The sequence below is a fragment of the Pleurodeles waltl genome, chromosome 7, assembly GCF_031143425.1.
Source record: "Pleurodeles waltl isolate 20211129_DDA chromosome 7, aPleWal1.hap1.20221129, whole genome shotgun sequence".
In the NCBI taxonomy this organism is placed as follows: domain Eukaryota; kingdom Metazoa; phylum Chordata; class Amphibia; order Caudata; family Salamandridae; genus Pleurodeles; species Pleurodeles waltl.
Genome location: NC_090446.1, coordinates 794,972,083 through 794,996,301, shown reverse-complemented (window position 1 = coordinate 794,996,301; position 24,219 = coordinate 794,972,083). Strand labels below are relative to the sequence as shown.

General features: G+C 42.9%; 1 protein-coding gene across 2 annotated transcripts in view; it reads left to right on the top strand.

Annotated features, from left to right (window-relative positions):
- RANBP17 (RAN binding protein 17) overlaps window positions 1-24,219 on the top strand; it is a 1,172,021-nt gene that overhangs the window by 8,225 nt on the left and 1,139,577 nt on the right. For both annotated transcript variants that reach the window (XM_069199335.1, XM_069199333.1), the window contains exon 2: window positions 15,810-15,956. In XM_069199335.1, coding sequence (XP_069055436.1) covers window positions 15,810-15,956 — 147 coding nt within the window. The remainder of the gene's footprint in view (window positions 1-15,809; window positions 15,957-24,219) is intronic.

Sequence of the window (24,219 nt, the reverse complement as noted above, 5' to 3'; positions counted from 1 at the left end):
CTATAAACTGGCAGCCAAACAATTTGTGCTTCAGGGGGCTGTGCCTACTTGTTCAAAGGACAAAATAAACATGAAAACCTGTTGTCCTTGACCACAAAGAATATGTCCCAGGTGTCGGGCGATAGGAATTCCACATCTTTGCAGGCCTAATTGTTTTATAATGAAAAGTTATAATCAAGGCAGTGGGCCTGACATATTGATTGTGAAAAACATATGTGAATGTCAATCGGCATTTAAGGGTAGATTGTTATTACTCCCACCATAACATACAGAGAAATATTTTGTTACATGAAATGTCACGGATTACCCTAGGATGTTGGTGTTGGTCCTGGTACTGCCAATCCCTAGGGGAAGAAGATTTGCACCATAATAATTCTTGCTAGCATCTCTTCTTAGCTGGATGTCAGGATCTTGTAAATAAAAGTAAATTAAATAATACATCCATCCATATATATTGATATATATCCATATAGATGCATGGAAGATCTTTAGGTCAGCACTGTTGTGCCAATAGTCTGTTGGAGTGCCATTTACAATCTTCTTCCATCCATTGCAGTGCAGTGCATTCGGTAATGCTTCAGTTCACATCATTGAGGGCCTCATAACGGGTTAGGCGGGTGGAAAAGCCCTCCCACCAAACTCCAGCAGTCAGGTAGCCGCCAGTGAGGCTGCCTTCCCGCGTGCCCTTTTACAAGTTCCCCGCTTGGTCAGTGGTTGAAAATGGTGTTTCCGCCTGCTGGCCCAGCGGGGAACAGCCCACAACATTGCTTCCAGCTCATAATTGAGCCGGCGGCAATGTTACGGTGCGTAGGGTGCAAAAGCACACTTTCGCACTTCTCACTGTCTGCATATAAGACAGTGAAAAGAGCGAAGGGGCTGTGCATGGGCAGTGCAAGGGCCCCCATGGGCCCCCCTGCCCCCATCTCTGCCAGCATCTACATGGTAGTGCTACCGCCATGCAAAAGCTGCCTGAGAGGGGACTCTTAATCCCTATGGTGGCGCTGCATGCAGCGCTGCCCTGGTGGATTAGGACCACCGACACCGCCAGCCCCTCCTGTGGAGGGAAACTGGCAGTGCCAACGGTCAGACTGTGACGCGTTTGCTACAATCATGATGCGGCCGTCTGACCGCCGCCAAAGCGGTTGGACCACTGCTTTGGCAGCGGTCAAATCGCCACCCATGTGGGTCATAATGAGGCCCTGAGTCTTTTGCTGTGTGAATTACGGCATCTTCTAATCACATGTACATCCACCTAAAAATGAGTGCACATCAGTGTCAGGGCTAGGTTTCCAGCCCTTTAGATTTCAGTTTTCTCCTTTTATAGTTACTCTTTCATTTCTTTGCTTCTAGTCTTTTTATTTTAATGTTTCTTAAGAGGATACTTGGTTACTGCTCACTTAATTTGCAAAGTACTGCATCCTAAGTGACCACGTCCTCTAAACCAGATCATTATGAAATGCTGTTGTTCATAGTGATTTATTCTTTTATTATTGCAAGATGGCTGACGTTGGCTCTAAATGTGGAGCCAGATTGTAACTTTAAAATATCTATAGACTATTTACAATACCTCTGCAAGACGGGCACCCGGTGTTATGTTTAATTTCATTATTGCAAGCCTGTTTAGACTCCAGCATGTTTTCTCTCTTTTGCTTGTATTCTTTTAATGTATCCTGTGTAAGTTGTTGGTTGTGTGTTTCTTAATTACGCTTGTGCCAGCATATGACTACAAGATTGAGTCAGTGGATTGATAAATGGATGCATGGGTGTACAGATGAGTGACAAGAGTGCATGTATGGTTTATTGAGTGCCTAATCCAACAGTGACACAAAAGGCGCTTTTAGTCATTAGCCAAACCTGTTGGAATTGCCAGTGTTTGTTAATGTTTTGTATTAGACCAAGTTATACTCATAGCCTGTAGTACAAATATATGACTGCTTGGTTTAATTGGCAGATTTTGATGATCACAATTGGTGAATTTGGTCGATAAGTAGTTGATATACAGGGGTTTGTAATTTTCTAAAATCCTTAGTCCCCTAGTGAAAAAATTTCCTAAATCTACTTGCCTCGTCAAATATTCACTTGGCGCTTTAAGGTGACATGCAGTGAGGTTAGAAGTTATGCCATGTTTTCACTTTACCAGAGCTCTGATGATTTTGGCAGACCTAGTATTATATCAAGGTTTGGATTTGAACAAAGCGTTTATTATGCCACCTTCCTGCAAATCTTCTCACAGGGTCTGGAAGTAGGGATAACATGGCCATCAAAGGACCACAGTGCCCTATAAGCCAGTGCACACCCATAAACATAAATGTTTAAGTGTATTCCGTATTCCTCAGTGAAATGCCCTTTGTGCAAGTATAATCTCCAGCACCCTTTGTTACTTGAAGTTCCTGAAGTTACGCTATAATGCCATATCATGTAATTTCAAGTCCTGTAGAGAGTGAAAATCCTGTTGTAAGAGCAGTCGAACAACGCAAGCGGACAGAACTTGAGGGGATAATTTTCACAACACATGTTTTTTGTGTTTTTAAAAAAAATGTGAAATGCGTCTTCATATCTAAAATGGACGTTTGGGTAAATTTTGCAATATATCCTTAAATGCCAAATTTGCATTGTTCGTGATTTTGTAAACTTTTTCTGAAAGTTCACCTAATTAAGCAAAACAAATTGGGCAAATTTCGCGCACACCCAGTTTTCACCAACTCCACCTCCAATCTCTTCCCAGACTGGAAAAGGTGGTGAATTTATTCCCGGCAAGGGCAGAGTAAAACATTTTCCAAGGTGGGGGAAAAAAGGGTATTTGGAATGTTAATTTACAATCGCTTAGCAGATTTTCACAAGAGCAAATATACAGGTGTATATTTGCTCATGAGTAAAACAAATTCACCTTTCCTTTTTTCCTTGGATTACAGTTTCCAGGCCTACTTCTCTATATTGTTGTGAATTCCTGAAAGTTGTAAATCAACACCAATGCAAGGACATATACCTGTGTATAGTATTCATGGTTACAGAGAGTTGCTTTACTATGTCTTCGTGTGTAGGTTTTCTACTTGGAATGCATCAGCTTGAGCATTCCTTAGAATTATGTAAACTGTCCGTTGGATCGGGAGTTGTGCTGAAGCCTGGAGCGTGCTGGGGTGATTTATCTACCGATCAATTTAATCTAATAAATCTACTTTCATCATCCATGATGTCTGCTTCTGCTCACTTTACTGTGGCTTCCTTTTTGTGACATACCTTAAGAAGTGTACCCCTAATTAATTTCTTGTTGCCCATAACGTTCCTGATTCTCCATTATTGATCTTTTTTTTCATATTGATGCATCAAACATGTTATGCTAAATTATGTCTCAAAGAAATGGTATTTAAAACTGCAGAATAATTTACATTTTAAGTTGCATATTTTTCTGGTACGTTTTATTTTGAAAGTGATCTCCAATTTTGTGTTCATGGTCCTGTATATATTTGCATGTAGTTGGGGAGTATTAAAAGCAGCCTTGAGCTGGTAAATTGTGCAAGTGTGTACACGTTTTATACTGAAACCACTAGTGCAAGCGGAGCTCACAGCATTTCCTTAAAGCAGTCACCCAAAGAGTAAAGGCTTTACTATAATTAACCTTCTATACAACAACAGCGGTGCCCATTGCAAATCTCAATGAGGATGATGGCGTGGGTAACTGGGAAAGAACAAAATTTTTAAAAAAATAAAAAAAAGCACACTTACCTTTCCGTTCCCGCTGCTGCCTCACTCATCGCTCCTCTTCTCATGTCCCAGCATTCACTGGGACACCAGCACAGACTCACCAGCAATCCTGGTGCTGCTTTTATGCTAAAGCTAGCATGAAAACAGCGCCAGGATTGGTCTGAGAAGCTCGGGCTACTGCTCAGACACAGCCCTGAGGTCTGTGCAGTTTCTTCAGCCCAGCTGTTAAATGCTGGGCTGGAGAAACCTAAGTGTGCATGTGTGTTCGGCAGGCCTCAGATGGCCGGCCACACACACATGCGCACTTACGTGCATTCTGTACTCCTCCACCTCCCACTGCTGCAGTCCCGTGCCTCCCTGTACTGCTGGCTGAGCCAGCAGATGAAAAATAAAACAATACCTGAATTATCATTTCATTTTTCATCTCCTGGCTGTTGGCTGGGGGGGGGGGGCAGCGGCGTCACTCCTCCGCCATTGCGGAGGAGCTACCCATGTACAACGATCTTCCTTCACAGATCCATGAAGCAGGACTGTAAACTGGCCGTCAAAGGTTGTATTGCTGGGGTTTGGGATTACTTGTTAAGTGGGCAAATTATACAGGACAGCTTATTGTTCTTGACCCCAGGCAATATGTTCTTAGCATCGGATGGTAGGAGCTTCAGACCCCTGAAGTAGTTCCATAGAATTAGATTGGCTGCATTCTCTTTTAGTTGACAAATGTTTACCTCCAGTAGTTGTATATCGATAAATTAACGCACCTTTACTATGTTTATTTCTCAAAGTGGCATGCTTTACAATATGGTTTCAATATTAAATACGTTTCTTCTAAAGTAACATGGTATGTGCATGCGATTTGTTAAAACCATGGGACGTAGGTTTGCAATTTGTTTGGAATGTATTATAAACATTTTCACTACACTGCATTTTAATTTTGGGTTGTAATTCTGTTGCAGATCAATGTTCCTCTCTAGTTATTTCTACTCTGAATTTCAGATATTTTACTACAGCATATTTTTTGCATCTTACTGGCTGTGCTGTCTGCCGGTGTACCTAATCACTTGATTTACTTTTTCGCTTAGCTCGGGTTCAGAACACTATATTGTGCCCTTTTATTGTGTCCTACAAGAGTGTGCCTGACTTTTTGCCACTGGTATGTTCACACAGTCATTGAACATTTCTATGTCATGTGAACGATCTGCGCGCCTGTTTCTTGCAAACATTCTGCATATCCATCTATCCTGCTAGTCTAGCCTCCTCTGACGATTATATGGTTTGAACTTACTTGAGTGTGGTTTACATATTGTGCTTTAGATTCTTATTTAATTTGTATTATTTGTCTTTATAGTGTGATGCGATAATGCGGTCTTATGGTAGAATCAACAGCTGCATTCCTAATTCTCTAAGTCGTCCCTACCTTTAGTTGTCTGAGGCTTGTCTGGGATGTTACCTCACTTGAACTTGCACTTGCTGTTGCACATACTATTTGATTCTTATACTTTATGGACTGTGTTCCTGATTAGAAGCAACTCCTACAACTCTGAATGTACATCTCCCGGTATTGGGGCATGCACAAATGTCTCCATTATAGTCTTTAGTCCAGTTCCCTTAGTTTATCTTCTAGGTTCATCGACTTTAAGGTTACAATTCACCTGTTAAATGATGCCACTGTCATGTTACCGAACATTGCTTCTATTAACTTGGAGGTATCAGATTAGTGGAGAACACTATAACATTTACCCACTGGTTTATCTGTGAGTCTTAGAAGAGCTCTGTAGAAGGCCTTAGCTAGTCACTAGTTACTTGTTTCTTATGACATGGTCAGTACAGAAGTCAGATATTACTTGGATCCTGAAATACCTCTGCCTTGATAAACTACGTTTTCCTAAAGTGATGCATGTTGGAAATAGCTGCTCCTTGTGGAAGGTGAACGATGGTGTTACATGGAGGTAGAGGAGGACTACTGACACTGTTAGAAGGTCCAAATGCTGTAGTGGTTCTGGCTTCCCTGTAAAAGCTGATTTCATGGCCTCACCAGTGCAAGAACATGCTGGTAAGAGACCGACCCACCTGTTCAGGCAACCCTAGTTGGAGCTGGCTGGTGTCAGTTACATATTTTCTCTGAAACCGCTTTGCTAAAGATCCTATGAAGTTAATGGCTAGGTGAAGAGTCACCCTAAAGTGTAAATATGTACTATAAAATATACTATACATAGTAGTGCATTATATTTCCTGTCTCATATGCTTCGTGTCTTGTAATACTCTTGCATACATGCATTTGTCAGTTGTGGTCCTCATTGTAGGTACTGCGTGAGCCCCTGCTGGTCCACTTCAGCCCATCCTTAGATCTTCCAAACAATCTCCAGTAAACACCAATGCCCCCAGTTCTGAATTCCTAAGGCCCATATTACCCCCACTCCACATTCACAGCTGCTTCTGTCCAGAGCTGGCACCTCCAAATGGCTGAGTATGGAGCCTCGCAGTCCTGCCTCTCTGCCTGAAGTGCTCATAGAGCATTTCCATTCACTGAGATCGAGAGATACATATCTTACGCTGTTTCCCTAAACTCTCTAAGGTCTTCAGGTAATTCATAGTGTTTTGTGCCCACTTTTCTACATACCTATTAGGTGTCATAGTTCAAGGGGCCAGAAGATCTATAACAGAAGTTGATTGGACCATCACAATGTGAGTGTTTACTGTACTACACTTGTAAGGTCACTTTGACTATCTGGTAATATATCCACAGAGGCCTTTCAGACAGTGTATGAACTCTATACCATCAACAACTTAGTTGTGTTGTTGGGTAATAGGATTGCATTATTAGTTATATAAAATATCGTCCAAAGTCATTTTCAATTTGAAGTTATCCTTACCTAGTTTATTCCTTTGTTGTTTCTAATTTAGTGAGCAGGTAGTAAACACTAAAAGGGAGAACTTGCAGACTTGCCTAGATCCTCAACTGATGTTTACCTTGTTTGTTTCTGGCAGGTGACTTGCATCCTGACGGTATCTGGCTGATAGCCACCACCCACCTCATAAAATGAATACCCAAACCTTATTTGGGCAGGACTTCCCAGACTAACATGCTGCATGCCTTTTCTGCATCTATGTACACCAATTACACATTTTTGTCTTGCCATCAGATGGATGTACTTTTCGATTATTCCTTAATGGCACTGTGCAGTGGGGCTGTGAGGCAAAGGATTATGAGGTCATTTTAAGAAATGATCCATGATACTTCACAAGGAAAAATGAAGTACCTTGGTGCTATGCACTTTTATCGTTAGTGCCTAGCACTTCTTTCTCATTCTAAAGGAAGCGGCCCCAGAGACTGCTTTCAAGGCAACCCACACTTTTCCGATATCCACATCTCATGGGTCATTGTTGGCTAAGTATTTCTTGGTTGTTCACATCCTTCACTTTGATGGGATCCTTCAGTAAGCTGCCACTGAGCTTTTATGCCCTCCCTTTGGCCTACCACTTAGTTCCTGTTAGAAATTGGGTCTCTAGGTTGGCAGAGGTCCAAGTAGGGACCACATTCCTAGTCAGGGTAAGTCACTACACAACCTAAATTATCCTGTGCTCATCTTCTGGTAGCTTGGCACAGAGCAGACAGGCTTAACATAGAAGGCAATGTGTAAAGTATTTGTGCAATAACTCATACAGTAACAATGGAAACACCACAAAAAGTACTCCACACCAGTTTAGAAAAATAAATATTTATCTGAATAAAATAAGATCAAAACAACAAAAATCCAATAAACACAAGTCAAGATATCACTTTTTAAAGGTTTAAATGAGTCTCAATCCTTTAAGAATCAGTGGTTGTATCCTTTTAACACACAGTACCTGGGATGCATAAAAAAATAATGACGCACAGGGGCTGCAGAGGAGGAGGAGCGTTGCAAAATTAGGCGATGCGTCGGATTTTCCAGCGTGGCAAAAACAATGCGTTGTTTCTCACCGTGCTGCAAGGCAATGTGGCAATTTTCAGGAGCGCAGCCTTGGTTCCTCACTGCGATGCAGGGATATTTTGACACCCAGTGATGATGCGTTGAAAATTCAGAATGCACTGATATGAAGGAGCAGGCACTGCATCCATCCAGTAGGCGATGCAGCAATTTTCCAGCTGCGTGGCAGGCCTTGTCGATTTCTGCAGACACGTCAATTTTTCGACGCACTGAGATTTTCTTCTCTTTGGTGAAGTCTTTGTTGATCCTGAGACTTCAGAACCGGAGGCAAGCTCAATCCAAGCCCTTGAAGAGCACTAGTGGAGGAAGGCAGAGTCCTTCCAGCAAGTTCAGGGGCAACAAGCGGGAGAGCAGCCCTTTCAGCAAAACAGTCCAGTAGAGCCCTTTGGGCAGCCAGGCAGTCCATCTGACAGAGTCCAGGTCCAGAAGTGTCTGATTTGGTGGGGTTACAGACCCAGCATATATACCCAAAAGTGCCTTTGAAGTGAAGGAAAATTCAAAGAGTGGGTTTGAAGTGCACAAAATCTCCCCTTCAACCCAGCCCTGTCTGCCAGGAGCCCTGTGGGGGGTTATCAGGACTTTGTGTGAGGGCAGGCCACTGCCCTTTGAATTGTAAGAAGGAGCCTCTCCACCCTTCCTGCCCAGGTGAACTAATCTGTATGCAGATGAATGCCGATGCAGCTGAGTGTCCTGTGTTTAAGGCTGTCTGGGTGGAATTCACAAGGAGAGCTGTCAACCAGCTCAGACCAGACGTGGAATGAAGACAGGCTGTAAGGCACAGATGGCAGTGCAGAGAAAAGCCTACTTTCTAAAAGTGGCATTTCTGTAATAGTAATATAAAATCTAACTTTACCATTAAGTAGGGTTTCTTACTGCCATACCAAATATGACAAGTCTATTCCTCTCAGATGAGTAATTACAACTTAAAGGCATATAAGGGGAATCTCTGATGCTGTCCTATGAGGAGCAGGTTTCACAGTAGTGAAAAACAACTTTGGGAGTTTTCTACTACCAGGATATGTAAATGTAAGTACATGTCCTCCCTTTTACTTTCACAGCACCCTGTGCTATGGGCTATTATGTTCCCTAAGGGCTCCTGAGGTTTCCCTGACTTCTGAGGCTTCTCAGATTGGGGAGAGGAATAGCCCCAAACGCTTTGCACTCTACTTTACTACCTCCCTCCAGTTCAGACATGGTATCCTGACACTGAGTTCACACTCAACTTGCCCCTACATCTGAGACCTTGTACCCTCCGTTGGGGAACAGTATCCTCAGAACTCAGAACTGGTAGAGTGCATGGGGCGGCCACTCCCCCCTATATCTCTTGACACTATGGAGCTCCCATCAGTGGATGGTCTCTTGGTGCAGACTAGGTTCCCATGCCTGCGTCCCCTGTGAGAACAGTCCAAACTCTGGGCTGGAAATAGGGAACCCTTGGCCTCTGCCAAACCCCACCTCTGCACCTACTTTTAGAAGTGACATGGGACCCTTTTCCCCTCTTACCATACTGGGGCCTGTCTAGATCACTGTGTACCTCCCTCTCACTCTGTTGAAGGGGACCTGAAATAAGAGGATCTCTAATGCTGGCCTATGAGAGGGGCAGACTTCACAGTAGTGAAAAACGACTTCAGAAGTTTTCCACTACCAGGACATGTAAAACCTATAAGTACATGTCCTCCTTTTTACTTACATAGCACCCTGCCGTGTGGGCTACCTAGGGCCTCCCTTAGGAGTGACTTGTGTGTACGAAAAGGGGAATTTAAGGTTTGGTAAGTAGTTTTAAATGCTAAGTCGAAGTGGCAGTGAAAATGCACACACAGACCTCGCAGTGGCAGGCCTGAAACATGGTTAAGGGGTGGAACAGTCAGTGCTGCAGGCCCTTTTGTAGCACTTAATTTACAGGCCCTGGGCACATCTAGTGTACCTTACTAGGCCTTATAGGTAAATTAAATATGCCAACTGGGTATGAGCCAATGTTACCATGTTTTAGGACGAGAGCATGTGCACTTAAGCACTGCGCAGTAGTAAAGTGCCCAGGGTCCTAAAGCCAACAAAAATGAGGAGGAAGGCAAAAAGTTTGGGGTGACCCTTCAGAGAGGGCCATTTTCCAACAGTTCCTTTCCCTGTAAGTTACATATGGTTGTCAGAAAGTGACTTACAGCTCTGCTCTATCCCTTCCAATAGAATGGTAATTACTGATCTAGGACCATATAGTGTAACTTTGCCTACGTTTTGTGTGCTGCAGAATGATGTAATATATTCATTGCAGTTGAATGTCTCTACTTCCAGGCATCTGGTAGTGCCATTCATTGCCTCACGGTTTGTGAAACACCACATCTTTGCTGGGTCTCGCCTTTTGGTGCACCCATTAATAGTTTGAAGTTCTTTCTCACTCTCAAAGGGCCTGAAGCAAATTCTGTAACCGTTTGGCAGTTTGTTCTAAGCAAGCTTTCTAGACAGATATTAAGGTCATGCCTAGAGGCTAACATAGGAGTCTTCCTTTTAGGGGTACCATTCCCTATCATCCATCTGTCATCACTATTCCTGCAAGATTCAGTTACTTTAAATGAAACTTGCTGTGCCAGTTTATAAACACTGTTGTGGTCTTCTTTGACCGCAACAAGGAATTGTTGTCGAAAGAAGCAAGGGCCAGATGTAGCAAAGGGTTTTTCCCATTCTGTGTCAATGGGTAAATCTGTTCGTACATATGGCCCCAAGTGCCTAATTATAATTGGTTCTGTTTCAGTTTGGGTGTCCTGTGTCTCATTAATGAAATACAATTCAGCTCCCAGTCCCTGTATTTCTTGTATGAGACTTAGGCTTTTTGATGAGACATTAAGGGGGTCATTCTGACCCTGGCGGCCGGTGGCCGCCAGGGCCACCGACCACGGGAGCACCGCCAACAGGCTGGCGGTGCTCCAACGAGCATTCTGACCGCGGCGGTTCAGCCGCGGTCAGAAGCGGAAAGTCAGCGGTCTCCCGCTGACTTTCCGCTGCTCGTTTGAATCCTCCATGGCTGCGGAGCGCGCTCCGCAGCCATGAGGATTCTGACCCCCCCCTACCGCCATCCTGTTCATGGTGGGAAAGCCGCCATGAACAGGATGGCGGTAGGGGGGGTCGCGGGGCACCTGGGGGCCCCTGCCGTGCCCTTGCCAATGGCATGGGCACGGCAGGGGCCCCCGTAAGAGGGCCCCGCAAAGTATTTCAGTGTCTGCCTTGCAGACACTGAAATACGCGACGGGTGCCACTGCACCCGTCGCACCTTCCCACTCCGCCGGCTCGATTACGAGCCGGCATCCTCGTGGGAAGGGAGTTTTTCCCTGGGCTGGCGGGCGGTCTTTTGGAGACCGCCCGCCAGCCCAGGGAAAAACTCATAATACCCTCCGCGGTCTTCTGACCGCGGAGCGGTATAATGGGGGCGGAATTCTGGCGGGCGGCCTCTGCCGCCCGCCAGAATCAGAATCACCCCCTAAGTCCTTTCATTTCACTTGATTACACTGCTGTATGCACTATGCTCATGTGATCGCCACTATAAAAGTGGCTTCTTCTTCATCCCTTTTACTTAATAAATTGAAAACATTATCAATATCCCTTACTTAGTTCCCTAAACCAAGGTTAATCCTCCAGGTACTTCTCTTACTCCACCTATTTCTGTCCTTCTCTGATAGGAATTGTGTAGACTTTTTTTTAACCATGGCTGTGACTACAATCATACTGTTGGATTAACCTTTTGTGTATAACTTCGACCTTTCTTGATGTTATACCAATCCCCTGAAAAGCGCCCATTATTTTGCTACCTAATAATGTAAAATCGCCTGATATTTATTTATGAATAGCATAATGGTCTCCAGATTTGTACTTGTGAGGAAAATGGTTTATTATATGGGTTGGTTGTGTGAACTCTTTATTTAAGACACAATTCCGTGTCCGGTCCAGTCAGTTTCTCTTATTAAACTTGCTCAGTCTTGGGTAACGGTGGCTCAAAGCATACAGACAGATGAATAAAAACAAAACCCAACACACAAAAATAGGTTGCATTTTTACCCTTAAATAGACACCTGAATGGAAAAAAAATCACTGTGCATGATAAACCATTGTACTCTATTGTGAATCGTGTTTAGGGTTACCAACAACAGGTTACTTGAAAACGGCTATAAGAGCACTCTTGTGTCAACCAACTCTGATATGGAGCCAGTCAAAGGGACCAACAAGGTCCAGTTGAACATTTACCTTGCAGTCAAAGTAGTCTCTAGTACAATTCCAGGTTCTATGGGTGAACTGCTATAGATATCAATAGAGTACCCTAATATAAGGGATGCAGAATGCTGAAAATGCTCAAGGATACTGAGACTATATCAGGGGTCTTCCTGGGGCTACCCCTTGGTTGTTGGGGCAAAAACAGTTGCCAGTAGCCCCCAGTTACAGTTAAACAAGCAATTTCTTTTAACTGCCAGTAATTTCCTGGTGGGCGACCAAGCTGCATGACGACTCTCCCTGGTCCAGCAGACTCAGATGCAACTTCTGAGAATTGGAACAGGGTTTCCTAGGATTCACTTCAGCAGTCAGGAGGAGTCAGGATTTCTTGGTTGCCAAGTCACCAAGGCAGGGTTCTTAGGATTTTATAGCCCTGTGGTGGTAACAGGGAGTCAGCCAGCTGACTTTTGGAGTCACCTGCTGTGGGACTCGGAGACAGCGTTTCCTTGAGCAGGGCACCACATGCACAGAGTGCAGCTGGTGCAGTCCAGTGTTTGGTGCAGCCACTCTTTTCTGGGTCGAGGAAACAGCAGGGCAGTCCTTCTTCAGCCCTCTCTCCAGTACATATGTGATCTGTGATCTGGTTGTCAGGGCTACCGCTTTTATGTCTTTTTCAAGCCCTCGGGTCTGTGGGGACTACTAGCCAATGGGCTACCAGGTCCTCTCCCAATTAGAGACTAATTCCTGTGAAATGTGGCATGTAGCTAGCTCAGAATGTGTCATTCTGCCTTCTCCCAACATGACAGAATATTTCTCTTGGTGTGTGAAACTCTCTGACCCATCCTAGAGTGTAACTTGCTGGGGGCTACACACCCATGGAAAAAACTATTTTAAACAGCATCCACCTCTCTGTACAAGATGCCAGCCTGTCTGCTGACACAAAAGAATAGCCCCTTTAGTATGTGGCTACCATTTGCCCTTCAAAAGCGGCATCCATTTGAAGCTTGGATTTTGGAATTACAACACATTTGGCCACTCTGCCTGGAGAAGATCACACCTCATCTAATGGCAGGCCCTTTGTGTTCCTTCCTAAGGGTCTTTCACACCTCCCTCAAGAGGGAAGAAAGCTGTTTCGAGGACAACAGTTTGTGTGCAACTGTACACTGTCACTGGAATGTGGAACAAAGTGACAACTTTTAAAATTTCCATTTGTATAAAAGTTACATTAAATTTGACAACAAGTTGGCTTTAATGCAACAATTCTTCTGATGCTGTGAAGTACCATATCTAGTACTCATTCTAAAGTTAGCAATGCTGAGTTTTCAATGTGTGTCCCTGCACTCTCCATTGAGACTATTATCTTTTCTACAGTAAAAATAACAATATGTTTTTTTTTTTACAGTCAGGACATGTAAAAACCCAAACATGGCCATTGAGTTCAAGTGAATGAACTCTTGTGGATTTCACGGTGAAGTCACTGTGACTGGTCCTGTTGGGTTTCTTTACCCCGATGTGTCAGTCCATTGTGTGATAGTTCACATTTTCATGTATGTTTGCATTAAAACATTCAGTACCTTCTTACATTTCTATATCATACCTGATAGAACCATGGCTACCTTACTGTGAATTGACATATGGCTCAATAGATCAAGGAGAAAAGTTTAGATATCCAGCAAAAATTATTAGTTGTATATTTCAGTTTTCTCATGACACGGCTCTGCACACAGGAGAACAGTACAACATCATACATTACAGAATAGAACACATTCTGGAAATCTCAAAGTAATGTCAAACGCTTATATTATAAGCAAGTCTATCAAGGACACATAAACTGTCTAGAATTGCCTTGCCCTCAGAAGTAAATCATAACACTAGGCACAGAAAAATGCTTTTTTACACTACCTTTTGTCCAGCTCAGTGCAACAACTAACATAACATGCTTTTTATCACGCAACTACTCATCACAGCACATCAAATAAAGTGAATGGTGTTCTGCAATCTAGCATTTCACGCACTTTGAGTTATCCCCAACTTGATTTAACCTGCTAAAGATATACTGATTGCAATTGAAGAGCAAGTATGCCATCTTGGGAGAGACCGGCACTAGGTAGATGCAGTACTTTAACAAGTTTGATAAGACTGGCAGAGGAACGATAAAGTCAGCCAGTGGAACTGGGCTGAGGCGGGAATGCTTTCTTTGCAGTTGCCACTCAGAAGCCATACTAAAAAGTTATTATTGCTTCCAATTGACAGTAGTAGGGTAAGTAAAGCATTTGTCCATACATTGGAGATGGGCAAAAGCATGAAGAAAGGGACAGTCATAAAATTTCCCCCATAGAATACTTTAGATCTAACATCACCACCCACTCTCTTCATGTACAGCAAATGGATGCACATGCTGAAAAACTAAAGATAAGCGTGTTATGAAACAGACCGGTAAGGTTCTCTTGACATCCTGAAAAAATTAGTGAGCAAATGAATGCGTGTTCAGATTTCTGGCTTGAACCCAGATTGGGAAATTGAGAATGCCCAATAAGTCAGACTCCCGGGGCACCAATAGGTGTAAGTGCTGTTGAACAGCCTTGAGACATTGGAATGAATGCTCAGTAGGGTTCCCATGGGACAAGTGAAGACTATGAGACTTCCTCAGAGGGCTGAACTGTGAGTACGCCCATGGTGTAAGTGCTTTTGTACATAACACAGAGTGGTGTCCTTGAGGTCTGACACATGAGAACATTTTGAATTGCAGTAGGAGTGAGGCAGTCTGGTACAAATATCCTGAATGGGAGGAGTGGACCCTGTCCATGCAGGATGTTCTACTTCGAAGGAACCGTCTTTCAGGATGGGAACAGGCTCTTGGGAGGTAGCCTAAGAGAGGAGGAAGTGGGTGTGAGTTCCATTGAGTCTTTACCCAGAAAAGCACATTGCCAACACTCATCCTCCGCACCTATAGGCTTGCAGTGGTCTCAGCTTCTCTAGACAGTGGGAACACTGTCAACTTGCAACATGACCATTCCACTGAAATGGGTTACCAATTGTTTTGTGAGTTTATGTAACTTGTCAGCACCCTTCATTAGATAGTATGTGTTTTAGTCAGCAGGCCAGACTGAGCACCTGTGATTTCCTTCAGGGTCCTCAATGTAGCAAGTGCAGACACAGCTGAGGGTGATATTTTTTCCTCCCAATTAAGTAATCCTGAGACCTATATTGTGCAGACATTTCCACCGTTCTTTCGCCTGAAGCACATTTTTTGACAGATGGGATTTTGATTGGGGATAGCGTAGAGACTCTTATCTAGACTCGTAGGACCTACATGCATTTTTATGTTCCCAATTATGTTGAGAAGCAAGTAGAGCTTATGTGGGGGCTCTATGTCTTCTTCTAATACCTCAAACTTGTTATATGTGAAATGGGTTGGGTGCAGGGGGCAGGGTGCCACAGGGCATGGGACCATGCAAGGGCTGCAGGACAAGGTGACATAAGGTGTGTTTATGCTGCAGATTTGTAGTAACCACTAGTAGGATCCCCAGGCAGCCACTTGAAGAAAGGGTGTTGGTGCTCCAATACCCCTTTATTGAGTAGTGCTAAGATGGTGGACTCAACTATGTCCCTGATCAGAGGTCCTGTCTATGGAGCTTGAACGTAGGCCTGGAGCACCTGCAGGGTCTTTCAAGATCTGAAGGAATGTTGTATGATTCTCCTCCCGTACTATGCACCCTATGTAAATCCACTTTGTTATCATTGTTTTTTCTTGTAATGATGAAGTTTTAAAATGTGACAAAAGATGTAGTTCCACAAATTGAGTAACTTGAGAGATTGTTATAACAGTCCATCTTGTGGGAGAACTATTTGAAATTAACAAAATTGTTAGTACTGGACACGTTTACATACATGTCATGCCATATGCCTTAATTTTGAAAGATATTTCTTATTTATTATTTTCAGAGTCTAGCTGAACTTGAAGCACTATGCACACAACTGTATGAAGGGACCGACCTTGGGCAGCGGTTGCAAGCTGAGAAGGTGCTCCTGGAACTTATTGAAAGTCCTGAATGTCTAAGCAAATGTCAGCTTTTATTAGAACAGGGAACGGTAAGCACCTTAACCTTAATAGCAATATTTTTCCTCTCTGATTAGAGAATGGTATTTGTTACTGTAGACCAATTTCATGTATGCCTTTGAAATCCAGTGGGAGCTTGCAGAAACTAAATGTAAAGACCAAATGATGCATCTGTAGTAAGAGTAGTTAAAATATATCCCCAGCAAGATTTGTAAATGGGTCTAGTGTCCACTGGTAAGGATTTGGCCTGCAAATGATTGTGCTTATTTCCACAGACAAATCCCGGAAGGTTGACTGGGCTTCTCTGTGCCGTGAGGAGCTCCACCCAAAGCTCTCATAGAGATATGCTTCACCTTAAACTTGAATATCCAACTGTGGCTTTTATTCATCTCTGTGTAAATTTATACAAATAATCACATTGCTAGTAGTGTATCTGAAACCAATGTAAACATTTTTCAATAACAATTTTTGTAGACATTTTCATAACCATTTATGAAAGATAACTGCAATAAGATCATGTGCACGAGTCTCTTAGATCATTTCCAGCACAACCAATATTCAACAGTATTACATACATTTACCTATTCCCTACTTGTTATATGAAAGGGGAAATGTTGTGCTTTCACAAAGGCCGCTGTATTGCTAGTTTGACATCGAGCTCTCACATCTTTTTATTTATTTGTATTTTTTTTATTTATCTGTGGGACAATTTCATGTGCAGTTGTAGAAGCTTCCTTTGTCATGAACCTATCCGTGCCATGAATACGTGCCTCTACTTCTGGGGCCTCACATGCACAATGGTGTTGCACTTTATCTGTCTATGCAAGCAATAATGAACATTTTCCAAAATCACCTTATGTCAAGGTCATCCTACATAGACGGGCATTTTGAGTGTAAAGACAGGTTTCCAGTCAATTAACATGCAGTCCCATATTGTGTGTATAAAATATCCCCATACTTTTTGACAACACAGGGATTTGGGTGACAAGTCTCATTTAATTTTCCACTTCCTTAGTCTAGTGGATTATATTCTGTGTATGTATGTCAACTGAATCAAGCGAAAACAAGTGGTCATAGTAACATCTCTCAGGGCTGTGGGAGCATCTCTTCATACCTGGTCTGCATGTACTAGCATATCTGTGCCCAAAGGTTTTTAAGCTGCATGAAGATGTATAGAGTTTTGATAATCAATGTCTTCTAAACTTGGGATATTGTGTGCATTTCAGATTCTCCATTAGTACGTTTTGTTTCCAAAATGCAGATGTCTGGCAATGTGTAAAATTGTCATGCAGAAACTTTAGGACATAGGTACCTTTTAAAATTACCTACCATGTAATTGCCACTCTGTGTGTAAAACAGCCAACAATAGAATGATCTCATGGTGTGCTGAATCTCCCTAATTAAAGGTACCAATGTGGCCCCATATCCCTCAAAGGACAACACTTACCAGAACTGAATTACCACCCAAAGAGGCATTTCTCCTGCTAGTCTAACCAGCCACCCCATCCTCGTCAGTGCTTCATACTAAATACAGAATACTCTCTGCTCAGCCTTGAGAAGATCCCAGTACAGATGACTGTCCTTCATTCCTATTCTGACATAAAAAGTGTGACTACATCATTTCGTCATAGCCAACCTAAGAACTCTTCTGTCAAAGAGTAAGCGTGACCTACAAGACTATAGTAAATGGTTTTAGGTGAGTAGTTCTGTACTGTGTAGAACAGGTGAGGGAGCTACTCTATCTTGAAGAGGACTACCCTGGTGGAGATGGGTCTGACATGCATTGTGGCATGGTTTGAGAGCGTTGAGTTATGTGGCAATGTTTTTGTTTGTCTCACAGATGCCTCCTGTGCAATGAAAACACCCAGGTACCTAAAGCCTACATCTTCTCATTTAAGCTGCAAATTCCATTCAATCTTACTATCACTTCTGCTGATCAGGAACAATATTGGCTTTCCCAGCTCACTCAGGGTCATAAAAACACCTAAAAAATGTCTAGCATACAAATTGCTCCACGACCTGACCAGCGTGGGTAGATTAACAGCAAACAGTGACTCGGGAGCACACTGAACTGCCTGTTTGGGACCATCCACTCTGAACCATTCTGCAAATGGTTCAATAACAATTGCAAACCAAAGGGGCAATAATGAATTGCACTGCTGAATGCTTCCCCTTTACTGTCACTTTAGTCTTGCCTTGTTTACATAGAACCTTGCAACCCTGTATTTAATCTTATGGAATACAGTAAGCAAGTAGTCCCAATTTAAGATATTGAATGCCTTCTTAAAGTTTGCTCTAATAACCGCCATTGGATTCTGCATTCTTCTGTCCATGGTCAGAGCACTGTACAGCCTACATATATGGTGGTGCATTACCCACTCTGGCCTAAAGGCAGTTTGATATGGATGTATCACACAGCGCATTGTTTTTGGCCTTGGTGAGGGGACTACCAGTCGCAGACTTCTCTGCCCCAGGAGGCGGGCTGAATACCACCCCAACCTGGTCATAGCCGTCTGCACTATAAAGTACCAAGAATCTTCTCACAGCGAGGAACACATAGCACGTTGTTCTGGGGCTTGGTGAGGGGACTAGCAGTCCCAGACTGCTCTGCCCCAAGAGGAGGGGTTGAACACTGCCGCATCCCAGTCATCGCCACCTACGCTATAAAGCACCAAGAATTTTCCCACGGCGCGAGACGCACAGAACTTTTTTGGGGCCTTAGTGAGTAGACTACCAGTCCTAGACTGCTCTGCTCCAGGAGGAGGGGCTGAACACTGCTGCATCTGTGTCGTCACCACCTGCACTATAAAGCATCAAGAGCATGTAGGCCACTCCAAGGCTAAGCCCGGGTCAAGGGCAGGCCTATACTGCACATGTTGGTGACAGGAGGAGGCAGGGCAGGGCCCACCCTCCTTGGTCCTGCAATTAAGTGTCTCTTCCACTCTGGGCGAAAACATCACACCATTGTTTCCAAAGATACTTTTATTTTTTATGTTTTTGTCTTCCAGTTGCATCCTTCCTTTGAAAGGAATGTTCCATTCTGCCCTGTTGTATGCTCTTGCACTATCTCTGAATTGATTTTTGACTTAACATTTGGATTGAGCACCCAATTCAGCTCTGTTGATATTGCTGTAACGCTGGGAGAACAACCCCCGTCACCCCCTCATCCCCCCCCCTATGCTGACCCTCTTCTGGGATCTTATGACATTACATTATCTTGCATTATGGTGGTGCCAAAAAGCTTCTTGTGTTACAGTGGGTAAAAGGAAGGCTGAATTCATGTATTTCTCTTCCAATTCCGGTACCTGTGCCTGTAGGTCACCTACTGCTTCCTCTTTCTGTTTCTGTGTTTCTAATGTAGACCATGACACTTTCCCTCAGGTTTGGCTTACATACTTCACAAAGGGTTTGTCAGGAGTCAGTAGAACAGGTATTTGTAGTGAAGTACAACACTGCCCCCTCCTTTAGGTAATCAACAAAGCACACATCTGTGAGTAAATGAAGCATTTAATTACCACATTCCTCCTTATGCCTACGGCAAGCCACTTATTCCTGACTCAAATGCAAATTATGAAATGTTTGGGACTCCGATGCAAGCCTCATACCAATGGTAGGAGAAAAGAAAATCAGTGTTCAAAAGTCACACACTGCTGTAAAGGACAGGAATTTGCTGTTTGGGGGATGCCAGGCCCACCAAGCATTGTCCATCCAGTAGGAAGAGGCACTATCAGTAAGTGGAGTTTGACTCCCCATTTTAATCCGGCTAACACAATGTTGGTCTAAATCAGGGCAAATTATTATATCAAAGTTTCAGATCAGCAGACCGATGCTGCAATCTCCCACTCTGTCATTTCTCCTGCAACTTCGCATGAAATTATTGTGAGAAAAGCCTGTGATTGTAAGACAGTTTTATTTTCTGTGCAAGCCCTCAGTCACTAAGTTGCAAAAAAGTGAAGGTGTTGAAGAAGTATTCTTGAACAAGACGTTTAGCTTGCCTAGAAAAATAACCATACAGCTAATTAGTTAGTTGATTTATTTTGCTTCTTTGCTGCTTCAAAGGGTTTGTGTTCCTTAAGGACTAATTTTGTATAGTCCAGAAAGACCTTAATAAACTAGGGGAGCTACATCTTATAACCTATGCCCAGCCGACTTGCTGCTCTTAGCATGATATCACAATATTTGTAATTAAGAATATTTGCAATCATCAGCCTCGGAGACACTTTACATGGTGGCATCAGCGCTACAAAGTTCTGGTTTACAGGTTCACCTCCGTGGAGGGAGATGCTGCAGCCGAGTCATTTTCTCATATACGTCATCAGACAGTCTTTGGAGGCTAGCCAAGCGACTGAGACAATTTGGTAGATGTACCCTGCTTGGGAAATCATTCTTCAGTGCTCTTAGCCATTTTGGCACTGTGGCGAGCTAGCTCCTACAGTTTTCTCTTCTCTGGCTGTCAGATTCCTTTTGACAGTGGTGTGTTTTGGACACCGAGGCGGTAGTCTCATTATTCCATATACAATTTAGACTTGTTAAATCACTGTTTTGTTTGCTTATTGATCTGCGCTAGCTTCTCAATCAGGGTAGCCGCCTTAAACCCTAGTCAGCAGGTCACACATCACAAATGTCATGTTGGGCTGCATAAGATAATCTGAAGCTCCAGCTTTGCAAACAATTGGTGCCATTAATTGTCCCTAACACTAACAACAGTGAAAATTTTCTCCGGATTGAAGCTTCCTTTTGGTGACAGACCAATGTGGTATTATATTATGCATCAGAACGGTAGCTACCTTTTATTCTCTGCCCTGTAAATAAATGTCCTATGAGGTAGGACGGATTATAGAGCAGTTACTTATCTTGTATTCCATGTGTAACCGTTCGTTCCACCACCTCCTTGTATATCTATTTCACACCGATTCTCATTTTTTATTTAAGTCCCTCTGCATTTTAATGTTTGGCCACGACTTTAAATCACCAACGTTTAAAAAAGTTTGACTAAATGTTGATTTAGAGTAAACTCTGACCTTTTTTACCATTTGTTGATTCACTGTCTAGAGGATCTCTAACCGTGTTGATTTATTAATCTTCCCTCCATGGAGCAGTATTTTCAACATAAAAACATATGTACCCAGTTCCCTATGGGTTGGTTATTGGGTAACTCTGACCTTTGACTTTGCCAAAACCTGTTCTGTTAGTGTAACGTTTTGAGTGTCTCCCATGTGCTAGGAAGCTGATGTGATTTTAATTGTTTTGCACATTCATTATAAATTTGCCATAACTTCTACTGGTTTAGAGTTTGCCTTTTGATTATTGTAAATTGGGAGGTAGTAACTTCTGTTATTTACAGTGTGTCCCAATGGCAGAAGTGAAATAATAAGCACTGGATAAATAAATTGAAGCATTGAGCCATGTGATTCTCATTCTTGGCAACTGGGTCTCAAACACATGCACAATGGACAGTTGTTTGACTCAGGGCCGGAGGGGCCACACAGGGCTTCTGGCATTTCCCCGAAAGGCTGGGAGGGTGGAGTGCTGTTTTTGTGTACGAGGGGGCCGGTTATGTTACTGGGATGGGACCGGTTTTGCAGCAGTGCTGCAATATCGTCCCCAGTAACAAATGCGTTAGGCCAGCACAATCTACACTGGGTTTAGGATGATGTGACCAGTGCCACCATAGTGCTGAGGGAGCTGAGCTGGGGGGGCGGGTGAGCTGGACACTGTCGAAATTTTCAGGCAAAAATAAAACTTTCAAACAATACGCGGTGACTATTGCTTCTGCTGGAGAAAGATCAGAGGTTTGTCTAGTAGCAATTTTGACTAATGTGAAGGAACACAGACCACGTACCATGCAGATCACATAGCCTCTCTGATTATGTCAGGGCTACTGTTATAGTACTGCTTGAATACTTGCAATTTCAATCCCTACTATAGCAATTTCCTTATTTTGCTACCTTTCCGCAGATCTACATATTTTATTGTATTTATTTTATTTTTATCTGTCCAACATATATTTATTTCGAAGCTTAATATTGCTAATATACCATGTAGTGGAATTTTAAAAAACTTTTTTTGAAGAACTTCCATGAAGGGTCGGGTATAAAAGCTTCCATTAAGTTTTCAACACCCGAGTACATATATGACATGGTTTCCTGTAAAAGACAGACATTTCTTTAAAACAAAAAAGAATGAGTGAAAGATCTTTCGTTATATAGCACAAAGGAAAAGTACCCCTTTCTTCATTAAAGAACAAATAAGATAATTGCCTAATGCAAAATCCTTATGATACGTCTGAAAGTTTGTAAAGTTTAAAAAAAAAAATATGTACTTGTATAATTTTTTTATTAAGCATTATATTAGCAGACAACAACGTCAGGATCATATGAATACATTTACATAGAAGGATGGCAGCTGAGCCAACCCGACATGTTGAATAGCAAAAAACGGCTTGTATTGTAATCAGTTGAACCAAAGAATAACAAGAACCCCCCCCATGCTTTCCCACTCCTACCCACACGAAATTCCACATAGGGTTTATCATCTTCTGTCTGATAGAGTTGTCCTTTTATGATTTCAGTTTGTCGTCATAGTTGTCTTGTGAATAAGGAACAGACAAAAAAAAACTTTCCCTTGCACCCACGTAGTTATTAGTGTGCTCCACCCTCTTGAGACTTGTGTGCATTGATTTGTGTGAAAGTATAGACGAGCAGTGCCCTAGTCCTCTCTGCCCATGCTAATAGTATTTATTGTGCCTCGTTGTCCCTTCTGACTCGCACTTATTTCAGACCACCTTTCTCCTATTCTCTTCGAAGTGAGGACAAACTGACCTTACAGCGTTTGCCCTGTCACAGGAAGTCCAGCACTAGGTGGTCTAGTTCTCCAAAGACTGATCTTGGGATCTCATAGTAGGGCCCTTGCATAATGTATAGGCATTGCAGTAGCACCACCATCTTTAGTGATGCTATCTTTCCCACAGACTTATGCATCATTTTGCCACCACAAGGCTCAGCACTATATAGCGCCTACTCAACTTTCAGGCTCGGTTTTGTGGTAAGATTCCTAGTAGACATGTTTCGATCACCAACGGTATATCCCACCCCGTAACTGCTTTGAACTGGACAGGAATCTCCAGCCAATACCTCCATACTGTTGGCTAGTTCCACAACAAATGGAGAAAGTCAACATCGTCTGCCCCACACTTTGGGCAGTCGTGATCTCGGGAGGGGTATATGGCATGCATGTGTCTGGGGGTTAGATATGACATATGTATAAAATATACTGAATTCAGGGGTGTGGAATTTAATAAAATATCTACTTGTCCATGGGACAGGTTGCTTCTTAAATCTACCTCTCCTGTAAAAATGGCTACTTGTCCCTTTGGTGCTATGTAGTGAGGCAACAAATTATGGCAGCAATCTCATTATATAAGTGCTCTGATAATAGCCTCTCTGATTATGCCACGGCTAATGTTATAGTACTGCTTGAATACTTGCAATTTCAATCCCTACTATAGCAATTTCCTTATTTTGCCACCTTTCCGCAGATCTACATAATTGGGCTGGAGGAAGCAGTAAGCAATAGTTCCAGGTCCAGAATGCCTTTAAGTAGGCAAACCTACTAACATGCATGTTTTAAGGATTTTCACCAGCTCTTCTCTAATCCTTTCTCATAATGAGAAAGGTTGGAATTTACTCCTGACAATGGCAGAAGTAGAAGTTCTTCCAGGGCTTGGAAAAAAGTGGTTTGAGAGAAAGTGAACTTGTAAACGCTCAATAGATTTTCACTTGAGCAAATCTTCACATGCAGATTTGCTCGTGCTAAAATACAGTTCACAAATATTTTCTAGAATTACTATTTCCGGGTCTACTTCTGTAAGTTCATGTGAATTCATGAAAGTCACCAATTCAAAGACAGAAACCATGGGTGCACTTTTATGACTTTCTTTGAGAATTGGGTCCCTAATTAGGTCTGACGTTAACTTAGACATTTTGTTTTTATTAAACATATATTTCTCTCTCTCGGCTGCCTTTACTGTGAGTGATCATTCTTCTCTTTGACAAGGAGCATATCGGAACACAAAGTCGTTTTGTTTGGTGCTAGGAACTACTATGGTAATCAATGATGTAATGAAACTGGAGGAGGCCCCCATGCAAAGAACATGGAGGTTCCCCTTCTCCAGGCTCACTCTGGGCAGGTGCCGTGCTGAGGGGGGGCTACGGGGCCTTTGTTATGCCACTGGTGGCAATGTGTGCTTTTTGAGACCAAAAACTTTTTTTTTTTTTTCTTTTTGCCAGTGTTTGT